This window comes from Rissa tridactyla, chromosome 2 (assembly GCF_028500815.1).
Source record: "Rissa tridactyla isolate bRisTri1 chromosome 2, bRisTri1.patW.cur.20221130, whole genome shotgun sequence".
NCBI lineage: Eukaryota > Metazoa > Chordata > Aves > Charadriiformes > Laridae > Rissa > Rissa tridactyla.
The window spans coordinates 89,720,878-89,734,045 of NC_071467.1; the positions used below are offsets into that span (position 1 = coordinate 89,720,878).

At 35.4% G+C, this 13,168-nt stretch overlaps 1 protein-coding gene across 4 annotated transcripts in view; it reads left to right on the top strand.

The window, feature by feature from the left end:
- RELCH (RAB11 binding and LisH domain, coiled-coil and HEAT repeat containing) overlaps positions 1-13,168 on the top strand; it is an 84,345-nt gene that overhangs the window by 20,768 nt on the left and 50,409 nt on the right. For all 4 annotated transcript variants that reach the window (XM_054189870.1, XM_054189871.1, XM_054189872.1 and 1 more), the window contains exons 3-8: positions 6,278-6,349; positions 6,458-6,513; positions 6,623-6,736; positions 8,529-8,732; positions 8,826-8,917; positions 9,906-10,214. In XM_054189870.1, coding sequence (XP_054045845.1) covers positions 6,278-6,349; positions 6,458-6,513; positions 6,623-6,736; positions 8,529-8,732; positions 8,826-8,917; positions 9,906-10,214 — 847 coding nt within the window. The remainder of the gene's footprint in view (positions 1-6,277; positions 6,350-6,457; positions 6,514-6,622; positions 6,737-8,528; positions 8,733-8,825; positions 8,918-9,905; positions 10,215-13,168) is intronic.

A 13,168-nucleotide genomic window follows, 5' to 3' on the forward strand; every position in this document is an offset into this window, starting at 1 on the left:
TTTTGCCTCAATTCTGTTTAAAGCCATCTACCTAAGCAATAAACTTCAGAAAACTGATAAGTATTTAATTTGTACATAAAAAAACTATGTCAGTAGACGTTTCCTTCTTTGAACAAACTCTGGCTTATAACTTCTACTTTTGAAGTAGTTCTTAGCTGCAAATGCACTTTGAAACATAAGTAGAAGTTCATCCTGCTTATTTTTTCTCATATTCTTTCTTCTCAGCAAAGACTTTTGATGCTTAGGAGATAAAATTTTAATCTGTTGCAAAAGCTTGAGGCCATGATCTGATCGTCATATTTTTCTTTTGATAGTTCTCAGAGTGAGGTTTGAATAGTTTCTTTTTGTAAATGCCTTTCTCATGCTGTTATCTTTGGTTTTTTACTGTTTGGACAGAACCCGTGATTTCCATATCAATTCCCTAGTCAAATGTCAAATGAAGGATAGGAAATAAATACATATCAGTCACTAAAAGAAACTGATTCTGAGTCAGAAGGACTTCAAAACTGAAGTCCACATGAAGTTACAAATACCTTTATGCCATGGCAATGTTAGAAAGCATCAAATCAAAAAATGTATACCATCCAAAGCCATCTTTTTTTTTTTTTTTTGGGCCGTTATGGGTGGTGTTAGACTTAGATGACTTTTTTTTTTTTATTTTATTTTACCAATCCAGAAATTCCTGGAAATAACTAGAAAGACTCCTGTTTGAAATGGATTTCAGTATTTCAGATCTGTTAGCCCAGTTCATTCCATCTGGCGTTAGAATCAAAATTTTGCCTAGAAGCCAAACATGTTTTGAAGAGTTGATGTGAAATTGTCACTTCAAAAATCTGATTGAAGGAAACTAAGTGAGTGTTTTCTATACTTTTATCAGCTTGACTGAAAAGATCCAAGTCACAAAAGCCAGTCAGGATGTGGATGAGCATGACAAAACTAACTGTGATTTAGAAAACATCAATGTTCTTCCTTATCTTCGTGATATTAACATAAATATAGAGAGCTCTATGACAAACTGGATAATACATTTGTAATCTATGCAGCATTTCAAAAGATATATGCATCCTTTGAGCTTGCAATGTACTAGATGTGTCCTGGTTTGAGGTTTGTTCTCTTAGACTGATAAGTTTTGAATCTAAATTCACGTATAAAGTGTTAGAACAGTTGGTGCTAAGATTAAGTCAGTACTGCAGGATTTGCTAGGCTTAGTAAATCTCCTCCAAATATTCATTTTCATAAAACAACCAGAGAATGGAAAACCTGTTCCATTCCCGTGAAATAAGAGTACACCTAACTTGAACTCAAATACCCACAGCGCTTGGTGTAAATGGGTCACCTGACATTCAATCTAAGGAACTGAATCTTCTGCAACATCTTAAATTGACCATCTGTACAAGTACACTTGTGATCTAAAAACCTTACTCTCCATAATTCAAAATATTTAGTATTGCTAACCTGCCTTTGGCATCTACTGTTTTGAGAATTTGATAATTTCAGAAACACAGTGCTGTGTTTTCAATGATAATACAATGAATTCTCAGATTCAAATGCCATTTCAGTCATTCTCGGATCTCCCTGCGTTAGCTTTAACTTCTGGCTAGACTATGTATCTCTGATTAGCAGAATAAAATGCTGTCCCTGTCAGGATTTGAAGGGAAGAGACAAGTTCAAATTAAATCCTGAAAAATGATCAAGTGCTTTTTATCTAGACTTAGGTTCACATTTTCTGCTTTTTATAGAGTCTTTTTGTTGCTGTTTTTAATAAGTACTATTACTTGTGTGCAATCAAAATCAGAGGAGCATCTTACAAAAAAACAACCCACAAACAAAAACCACAAAAGGCATCTGTAGTACGACAATCGCTTGCTGATATTGTGTGTTCAATTTGTTCATCCGGGAAGTGGGTCTGATTTTTGTCTTCCCATTTCCTGTCTTAAGCCCTGTTAAGCAGTTGTAAACCTCCTTAATTTCTGTCCAGGTCGATAGTTTCCAAGGGTTGAACTTGAAGTCAAGTCTGCTGTAGTTCAGGTCTTCTCTGTAGCTGGTCCTGTCTCATTAACTTAAAAGCATTGATGAGGCTAGTAAGTCAAGTGCTGGCTTCCCACCACTGGAATGATAACAAATTCTTTCTTAGTTTGGTTATGAACTCTCACGCTGATCATAATTTTTGTAGCTTGATAGTCATCGCTCATGCTGCAGTACAACTTTCTGGTTCAGGTCTATTTGTGTTTCATCCTGCAGTGTTTCACACCAACTGTAAATATGATCACTTCTTTTCTTCTTAGGACTCATATCAGGGAAGTGGGAATTAGGAAACAACAGGTCTTGAAGTATATTCTGAGAGTGGCTTCATTGCTAACTATAGTCAGAGAATTTAAATTTCTTCTGATTGACCCAAAATGTATGCAGAAATCCATCAAATGTAATGGGATGTCATACATGTTTTAAAAGGAATAATTTAGGACATTATAGAGTTTTACATTTACCTTAGAAGGAGGAAGAACTTGAAATGACAGTTAAAACACAAACGACAACAAACCCTGACAAAAGGTGGGTAAGCACAGGGGCCCTTGATACTTCAGCGGAGAACTCCTTTTAAAAGAAAATGCAAGCATGCTATATAGTGGCTTCATAACGTAAAACTACCTTTCTACTGTTGTCTGAAGTACTTCATACTGAAGTATGCAAAAGTTGTGCCAAGATAATTCATATTTAGAATGTAAAATTCTAATATAATTGGAAAAAAATATTGCTTATACAAAAGTAAGTATTGAAAATTTTTAGAAGTACTGTTTATTTCTTCAACTTTTTGGCCTTGGCCCAACAAGACTGCTTTTCATGTAGATCTCCACTTGTTCAATATCCCAAATCACCGGTTGTTCTTTATAGCTAGCTTCTCGATCTATGGTTCAATAACTTACGAAGTCATTAACAAATGTGGATGAATAGGATTCACTTTTGAATTTCTAAGCTGAGCAGACAAGCTACCCACTCCTGATATGCACATCCTCTTAAGGTGTATTAGATAAGCTGCATGAAAAGTAAAATATTTAAAAATTGCTTATCTGAAAGTCTTGTTCTAATGCTTAGATGCTTGCTTGAAAGATTCAGCTCTTAAGTAAGTATAAGTCTTTTTTTTTTTTTTTTTCCTCCCGTAATTTGAGTGATTTGAGTTCTTTATAAAAACAAAAAAGCAAGAGAGCCACTTAAATTCGGAAGGAACAGTTTTCTCGCCAAAGACAAACCAGGTTTTCTTGTGGAAGATTAAATAACCTCAGAGCTCTAAATTTCTAGTCTCTGCTTTCCTGACACAGAGGAGAATCAATTTGGTTCTTTTCTTTGCTGGGCTGTCTGCGGCAAAACTCTTCTGTGGCTCGTTCTTAAGGAGCGTCAGCTCCTTTCATCAAGTACTATAATGAGTTATACATGTTATCAGTTCAGTCAAGTACAAAGTTAAACTTTAGCTGGCTTTATCAATGCTTTTGAAGGGTTAACTTCACTAAGGTACATAAGGAGAGGGGGACAGCAAGATCATGTCATTTATTTTAAAAGTCGGTGCTTGACAATGGTTACAGAGAAAGGGGTTAGAGGTTGCTTTTTTTTTTTATTTAAGAGCTTTTTTTTTATTTAAGAGAATGTCATATCATCAACAAATAGGGGTTTCCAGTGTTGATTTCATTAGTAAACACATTGAGTTAAAAATCCTTACGTATTTTGGTAGAAAATTGCATTTCAGTATAGCTTCTAAAACAAAGAGCTTTTAGAATTTGATTGAAATTATGTTGTAGCTATTTACAAATACTTATGCTTCTATAAAAAACTATAACCAAACTTCTTCAAATAAAAGCTAAATTTGTGACTGACTTAAGTGCATCAGGGTTTGTATGGTGGCAATTATAATGATGACATTAGTAAGACTAGGAGGTGAGGTACAACTGTAACAATGCCGTGTTGTAGTAGAAGTGTGTGGCTGTTGTGACATGCTGCCAAGTATCGACTTCTCAAATATAATATGTCCAGAATCTTCCACTGTATACAGAGAAACATGCAGCAGAGTAATCTACTTTTAAGGTTGAATGGGTAAAGTCCTAATGGCTTCTAAGAATTTTCAGCATCTTGACAGTTTACTAAAAACTAATTCTTGCCGTCTGACATGGGTTTGTCTGACATGAGTTTTTTGGCTTTCTACGCCTTCAGACATGTCTTATTCCTATTTTCCTTAATGGGATTCCTGATTTTTTTCTGATTTGTGTTGTTTTTCTAACTTTTTTTTTATTATTTATATCATTCTAGTTCAGGGCACTCCTGATCTGCAACTGTTCTGGTCTTTGAAAATATTTTACAAGAATCCAATTTTAACACATAGTCATTTCCGTCAGAAGAATTACTTGATTTGAATTCTTTACAATTTTCAAAAACTAACAAATTAGTAGCTTACAACTTAGAATTGCAAATGTGAATTAGTAACTCAAATGCAAGGAAGTGCTAAAATTATTAGATACTTTACTACAGAGCATTTTTCTAACTTTGTTGCACAGAAGTATTTGCAGATCAGCATTGCTGAATACTAGAGAGATAATACATACTTTATTCATCGTATCCTCAGTTGCGCTTTTGTATTGCTGCAGTAAAATTCTGTGCATCAAACAAGTTACTTTCATGTAGCAAGTGTGGTGGACTGTAGTTATTCCTTCAGTTTTTATGGATAAATGCAAACTGAGTGAATTTTTTTTTCCATGCTTGCTAATTATCGCAAGACTCTTAAGTAACAGATTTTCAAAAGAGGAAACAGTTTTATTTGTAGTCTTCAGTAGCATTTCTTACAAGCAAGAACCCATGCAGTGTTTCTGCTATGCATTGTCCTCCGTGTAAATATTTCAAAATGCCATGTTAAATTGTTTCCAGGCAATGATTAAAAATCTCATTAATATTTCCTTATTAAAAGTAGCTACAACATTTTTAGTTGTGCATGGGAATAAAGTAAACGTTAGATAATCTATTTAGAATAGTTTAACACTTCAGTATGGTAGCTGTTCTGTGCTCATCTCTTCTAGTTAAATAGAATAAGAATCCTTTCTGGTAACTGTATATTTAAGTGTGATGAGATTAATCTGAGAATTAACGAAATGCATGTAATTATCTGGTAATTCCTTAAATAGGTTCCCTTAGATGCTCTAACTGTCAATGGCAAGAAAAAAGAACATTTACTATATGTTTTGCAATGGTACAGGGGTTTAAAATTTGAAGCCACAGTATACATAAGACTTCAACATCAAAACACATGAAATACCAGTGCAAAGCAAGCACTACTGGCCCTTTCTGGAGGAAATATTGGAACATGAGACACACATAACAGTGACCAGGGGAGTGGGGAAGCGGAGCAGGTGATGATAGCAGCTAGAATTAAATATATTTGAATCTCTAAAGTTGAGTCTAGATCATTGACAGTGTTGTGTAGTCTAGAGTCACTGGAAACTTTTAGAACAACGGAGCAGAAAGATTTTTTGTTGCAAGCTTTTCTGTAAGTACTGTATGAAAGCTGCATATTTTAGGGTTTTTTTAATCTTGTGTGTCTCTTAAATGTATTCAATTGAATTCAAAATCTTAATCAACTCTAGGGTATTCCTAAAAAATCCACTATTTTTAAATAGATGTAAAATGAGATTATTTTTAGTAGTAAAATAAAATATGTTTCAAGTTCTGCCATTTAAACTACTAAAATTTCAGTGTATAATTTTATTTACCAAAAAAAAAAAGTAAATCTGTAGTCTCAATGGGACAGTACATTCACTTCATGGTTTAAGCTTTGCTACATGGAGACAGCTTCCTCTACTGCCAGCATGTATTTGTGTCCTTTAGATCTATCCTTTTGATTGCTCACGTACTCCCCTTGCCCCAAAATATCAAAATGTTTGACAGTATCAGCTGATTGTAAGAGTGGGGAAGAAATAACAAGCATTTCCCAGTAATATGCAAAGTTAAAAGCAAGCAAAAAGAAAAAAAAAAGACCCCAAAACCCTACAGCGAGTCCTTGTCAGACAGCTTGAAATTTTGATTTAGCTAACTTAAGGCCAATGAAACTATGGAAAATGTTCACCAGTTTGCTTTCAGACCAACTCTGCTGCATGTGTTCATAAGTTCCATAAAGATTGCATGCTTTCTGTTTAATACAAACTGTATATTTTTTTTCACACCCATCCTTGCTTTTTATATTTTATTTTTGTTTCCCTTGCCTTGGTTGGATGCCTGTGTGTGTTTAATCCAAATCCCTGTCCAGTCCTGGAGTTTGAACTTCGGAAAGCCAAGGAGACCATACAGGCCCTCCGAGCCAACCTGACTCAGGCTGCAGGTGGTGTACATAAACCTTTTCTTAAGTCTCTACTTTGAACAACGTAGAAGTAGCTGAGCTCATCCTGTGTGAAAGAGTAAAACTTAGTTACTTTTTTTTCCTCCCCAGAAAATGAAGTTCCTTTGCAGGAACGAAAAAATTATAAATCAAGTCCTGAAATTCAGGTAGGTGGCTGGTGATAACTGAGCTTTGCATGGACTTTAAGATGGATACGCTTCCGTAGTTGGAAGGAAGATGAACCGAATATGTAGTGTATTGTTTTCTTTTTTCCAGGAGCCAATCAGACCTCTTGAGAAAAGAGCTCTAAACTTCCTAGTAAATGAATTTTTATTGAAGAATAGTTACAAGCTTACATCAATAACATTTTCAGATGAAAATCATGATCAGGTAAAGTTTTCATGTGTTTTTTTACATGTCTGCTTTCCATATACTGATCTTGTCTTAAACTCAAGTGAACTTAAATGATATTTCCTGTACATGTAGTTCACTTCATACATATGAGTGACATATGTATGAATATGTTAGTATTTTCATATATATAAAGCATGGTTTGAAAACACAGCACTTTGAGGAATATTTTCCCAAAATTTGTAGGATGGAGACAGAATGCTTGCATTCTTTAAAGGAAGGAAAGCAAGAAGATAAAACACTGAGTTATAGGTACTTACACACTTTCCTGGGTTCTGATGGACACCCTTTCACTTAAGGATCTGGATGTAGTAAAATTTTGAATGCAATCTTTTCCTTAAATTGTACTGAGCTGATTTGCGCAGGATATATAATATACGCATTGTTTGTCATCTCCTGGGCATACATATGTGTATGAGTATACTTAATCCTACTGTGGCACTGAACACAGTCTTGGAGAAGCTCTCAGCGATAAGATGTTATCTTATGTTATCTTAGATATTTCCAAATATAGCTGTGCTTTGATGCATTTTTCTTAAGATGATCAGTTTTACTGCATTTCATGGGAAAAATTTCTTCAAATGTTTGGAAGGTTCTGCTTACATTCTGACTGGTAGTGGGTGAACAAAACACCCAGTAACACGAACACCTGATATATATTCAGCACAAAACTGTAATATTGCCAAAAGAATGAAATATTGAATTCAATATTAAATATTGAATTTCAACCAGTTTATCCATAACTAGTCTTCCTATATTTTTCCTACAGTTCGTATCCTAATCTGTAAAGAAAATAGGTTGTCACTTAAAGTTTTGGGATCATCCACTGAAGATTTGAGTTTAACAGTGCGAGGTTTCATACAAATACTTGTGAGGATACAGCCCTGAATACAGAAATGAATAATTTAGCCTTACTTCTTATGTGTTCGCAATGAAAGTGTTTTATGTTGTAAGACAATTAGCTTTTCTAGATTATTCACATCATTCTTTCAGAAATTAATCTTTCTTCAAATAGGTGTATGTAACCAGACTATGGAAAAATATAGTGAAAATTGTGAACAGTAGGGGAAAAGTTTAAAAAAAATTTTTTTTTAAATTTAATGTCATTAAAGAGACCATCACAACTCCTGTATAAGAGTGCAGGCGCTTACTTATATGTGCGGACATGGAATCATCTTGTAATAATAGGACAGTAGCATGTCAGTCAGAAAAGGAAGGACAGATAGTGATGGTTTGAGGCAGGAGGCCATACTATTGTTTAGATCACTACACGATTAAGACAGTTAAGTTCAAATTTCACTGAGAATGTGCACCCTGTCTGTCAGTCATCTATAGAGCTATTAGACTGTCTACTTCTGGAAAATTACATTTGTACTTGTGCATGAGATGGGAACAAAACTATACCTCTGTGAGTAGAAAGCTTTCTGTCAACTGCACTGGCTTCTGCTAGAATTTGATCAACGTTATATCTGATTCTAAAAAGTGTTCATGTCCTAGAAAGAAAAAAAAATTGTGATCTGTGTGTTTTTGGAAGGTCCTCTCTTTAGTACATTACCTAGAGCAGCCTTTAGGGTGAAACTGCTTTGGGTCATGAAGTGGATCCTTTTTCTACTTTTGTTTCTTGCTATCTGATCTAAGCTTTCGTCTCCTTTACTAAATGCAATCTTGATGTGATTATTTTGCTGTTGTATGATGTGCAGTCAAATAAGGAAGAGAAACAAAAATAAAAGGAAGTATATTGTATGCTTTAGTTTCTCTTATTTCTTTGAAGGATTTTGAACTTTGGGATGATGTAGGATTGAACATTCCAAAACCTCCTGACCTGTTACAACTCTACCGTGACTTTGGAAACCATCACGTTGCTGCGAGAGATATGGTGGATGTATCAGTTGGTATAGAAGATGATGAGTTAGAGGCTGCTACTCCTATACTTGGGACCGTCCCTGTATTTGAAACAACACCACAGTCAATAGAAGTAAGAGATTGTACAGAAGAAATGTTTTCAGCTGTTTGCAGTACCACTTCACTTCTGTTGTACTAAACTCTTTTGTTTCTATCTTGTATTTAGCAATGTTTAATAGTGCAAAAATTAGAAGATCAAATTAGTGTGTTAAACAGTGAGAAATGGTCTTTGATGGAACAAATCCAAAGACTTGAGAGGTATGTACTTACCAATCTGCTCGACTGCTGATAAATGTTGGAATAACTTCTCAATGTTCTTCTAGCACATATATGAAAACATACACTTATAAAATTACTAGGGGTTCTTCAGAGTAGGGCAGTCTTTCTCTTTTATTATGTGGTATTTAATTTACAAAAAGGAAGAGTCTTCAAACTGACTATTTCCCTTTTATTACTCACATAATTTAATTTTGTAATCACTATTGTTCTTTCAATGCAACTTTTTTATTTACTTTGAAAACAGAATCAGTTCTGATGTGTTTTGTGTAGGTTTTCTCTTTGGTCAGCTTTATTTCACTCCTTAGTACTATGGTGTGTACAGCTTGCAAACACAGTTAGAAAGATGTTTGGTTTAATGACTTATTTCAACACAGTTTTTCTTTCTACAGAGCAAGACTAGTAGAAATGACAGTATCTTTAACGACAAAAAAAAAAAGTCTTTAAAAGTTTGGTCAAACCGTATGATTCTGTAAGCTGTAAGATATCATTCCTCTTAAGAGATGCACCAATGCAACAAATGGGCAAGTGCATAATTTTTAAGTGGCTTTATTGACTTGCATAGTTACCACTTCAAAGACAGGTGGGATACTATATATTAATTCACCGCTATAGTATTTTAAGTTTTGCATCCCAGATAGAGTTCTGTCTCATGACAGTTTGTGTTGCAGTGCTCTGATCTCAACCAGAAGCAGATAGCGCTATTGTTATTCACTTATTTCATTGATTCACTCACTCTGCCTGCAACATTTTTCCTGCTACTAATTATTGACTAAAGAACTCCATTAAACCAGTGCCCATTTGAACAGCTTGTGTGATATTAGTTATTAAAGGAATTTTTGAACATACTGGAGTTAAAGAGGGAGCTCTTCAGTATGTTGTCCTTATTTCCGTGCTTCAGTCTTGCGAATCCAACAACCTTCTCATGAAAGCTACAAAAATATGCCCTTCTTTGCTTTTCCTTTTTTAGTGAAATAGATTTTCTCAAGAATGAAAACTTTGCTGTGTCAACAGTTTATGGTGTAGCTCCCCATCCTTCTTTAAAACAAGTGCCTCTCACAGTCTCAGAGGACAATGGACGGTACTTGGATATCAAGAGCTCTGAGAACGACAATAAACATGGAAATAATGAGGAAACAAAACTTTCTTTATCAGCTGAAGTGGATTCAAGGACTTCTAAAGATGATACGCTAAATTCTGTGCCCTGCAAAGAAACAGAGAAACTATCCTCTTGTGCTCCGTCAACTAAAGCTGCAGTCCACTTTGATAAACCCAATAGGTTAGTGATAAGTTTTAAACTGGAATGCTTTAATTAAAATTTCTTGTAAAGTGGATAGATATTTTTATAACAGTAAAATTCTGCAGAATTCATAGATAATTTGTGTTTTGAATGCAAATAAAGGACTTAACATACCTTTAGGGTACAGTGCCGATATTTTCATATTCTTCCTAATCTTTTGGGGAAGAAGTACATTTGACAAACCTACATTTTTTAGTACTAAGTTTAAGGGTTTCTTTTCACCTCCTACTTGTTTCTAAAACCAGTCCTGTTTCTTGCAACAACAACAATAACAAAAAAAATAGCTGGCATCAAAATAGTGAGTGGGAAGACAGGATATTTCCATTCTCCTTTAAATTTTAATTTCATAATGAAATCTCTTCTGTTTTGCTTGAAGAATGGTTGGGAAAATTTTTACTTTTCCTATGTAGATATGTATAGCTCTCTTAAGGGAGCTCAATGAATCTGCTACTCTTTTTTTTTGTAATAATCAGAAAGAGTATCCGATGATATTCTGCTTTTTGAGTTTTTGATTTTGGGGCAAGTCTTTCCTTGGTAACTATGATTCTTTTAATTAAAATAGGGTATTCATATTGTGCTATTACATGGAGACTGAGTTTTTGTGTCTGGGTGTTCTTGGGAAAACCTCTCTAATCTACACAGTCTTTTCAAGCACTATAGTGAAGAGGGAAAGTAACATGTTTGTTAAGTAATAGATAAACCACTGTGTAGCCATCGGGAGTAACACAGGCCACAAACTTTATGAGGGTATGTACAACTTCTAAAATTCTTATTATGGACAAAGATGCCCAAGTAGCTCACCTTATGGTCTTACTGTTGCTATTCGTAGAGGAGCAAGTAGCCATTCTGCTTTGTATTTTGTCAGTTTCTTTAGTGTGCTTTTGCTGGTGATGTTTCTAGAATTACCTTCCATCTGAAAATACCAAGTAGAAATCTGTGTGATATTCTGTGCAAATGGAAAATCGATACAAGCTGCGGCGGGGTGGGGGGGGGGGGAGAGAAGGAAAAAAGAGTTGCTGCCCCTGCTATTAATTAGTTTTTCTTGCAAACCCTAAGTAAGTATCCTGTTTTCTCTGGATTTCCTGAACTTCTTGTACCGAGTCCTAGGGGAAGGGGCACTTTTTCAGTGATATCTTAACTTTAGAATTGAACAAGAGGAAAGATTTCTGATTTCTGCATACAGTACCTTAGAGTATTACTACGTATTTCTTCTCTCCTAGTTAAATATACTAGTGTTAACAGGGAAGTAAAACTCAGCTTAGATTTTTCTGGAAAGTTTCCAGACTTCTTTTTTCTTTAATTGCTTTCATATCCTAGCTGAGTATTTACACTATGTAATAATCAAAACTTACAGCTGTCATACGTTCGTTGCTATAAACTTGTCTACCCACTTTAATCTGTGGCTTGTTGCAAGTTTCTTTTTTCTCAGAGTGACTGGGAATGCTGGGAGGCATTAAGTGCATGAACATCAGATTGATGGTTTGGGGATAGTGAGGATGTGTATCAAAACAGGATGAGATCAGTGAGTGAGGAAGGAACTATTGAGTGTCTCCAGTGGGATTTATGACAGTAGTCTCTAAAAAAACAGAATCTGTTTTGCTGCTCACAGGTGTTTTCAAACATAACTACACATGGATTTACTTGAAAAGTAGTTGAATACAGCCTTGAATCCCCATTGAGTTAACTTCAGTAGTCTCCTCAAATGCAGTTCACTGCAGAAATAAGTAATGCACGTGTGATACATAGCCATTTTTGTTTTGGGCTTAACATGTCAGAGAAGGGTCAAAGGAAACCATATTTGATACAGTATTTTATAAATCCGTATACTAAATTTTCTTTGTGGATTATGCGCTTGGCTTGTAATAATACAATAAACTTTTTCGTTACAATTTATATGATTTGTTAAGTATTTTGAGATCTGTGAAAGAAGCACAATGGAAGTGCTGGGTATTTCTTTCTTTCAGTCCAGGGGTGGTTATTTGCAGAAGACAATTACTACGATTTGCTCAGAATCTATTACGGGGTATTAAAAACCAAGACTGGTTCCTGAAAGGCAAGACTGTTACAACTGTAGCTAGGGAGTGGATTCTTAGCATAAATCTTGCCCAGACAGGAAGAGAGGATAGAAGAGCAAGTGAGCCTGCTTTGTATGACTATGCTCAGAGCAGCTGTGCGTGGATGCCTGCAAACAAGGACATGGCCATGGTTGGAAAAATGCCTTATCTAACAGATTGCAGTGAAAAGCACTAGCAGCAGTTTAAGTAGACCGTACCACATGTATTTATTCAAGACATTTTAGGTGTTTGGTAGTTTGCACCAAATACAAGGTGTTTTCTGTATATAGCAGTCACTCCTGGCTTTTTCGGTGAATTGACTCCTTTGTCCCCATGTTATATGGAATAGAATAGTAGTGGTTGGGTTTCGTATTCACCAAACTTCCTTATATTTGAATATCTTCACTACTCACATCTGTTGGCCCTTGAAAAGACTTGCTGCTGACTTGTGTGCAAGAGGTCTGTCATTGTTTGTCCAGCATAGCCATCAAGGATTTTACTAAACTTCATCAAGGAGAAGCTTTCTTCATTCTAAATATAGTCAGCAATCGTAATGGGATCCATGCTGCCCATAGCTTGCTGTTAATTAACCCACAGGGAAATTCAGTGACATGTTGTCATACTTAGTTAGTTTTCAGTCTCTGCAAAATGGGGCTAGAACCTTGCCCTTGTGTAGGATTTTAATTAAGGTTTCAAGTGGGGAAGGATCTGACGTTCTGCGGAATGAATGCTGAGGTAAAGGACAGCTCGGGCAAAGGGCTGGCCAAGGCCTTACCCCTCTATTAATGTTAAGCTGCTGCTTTGCAATGCTTGCTGCTGTTGTCCCAGTGGAAATAAACCTTAAAGCCTTGAGTAGAGCCTGTAAATCTCTCATTCAAG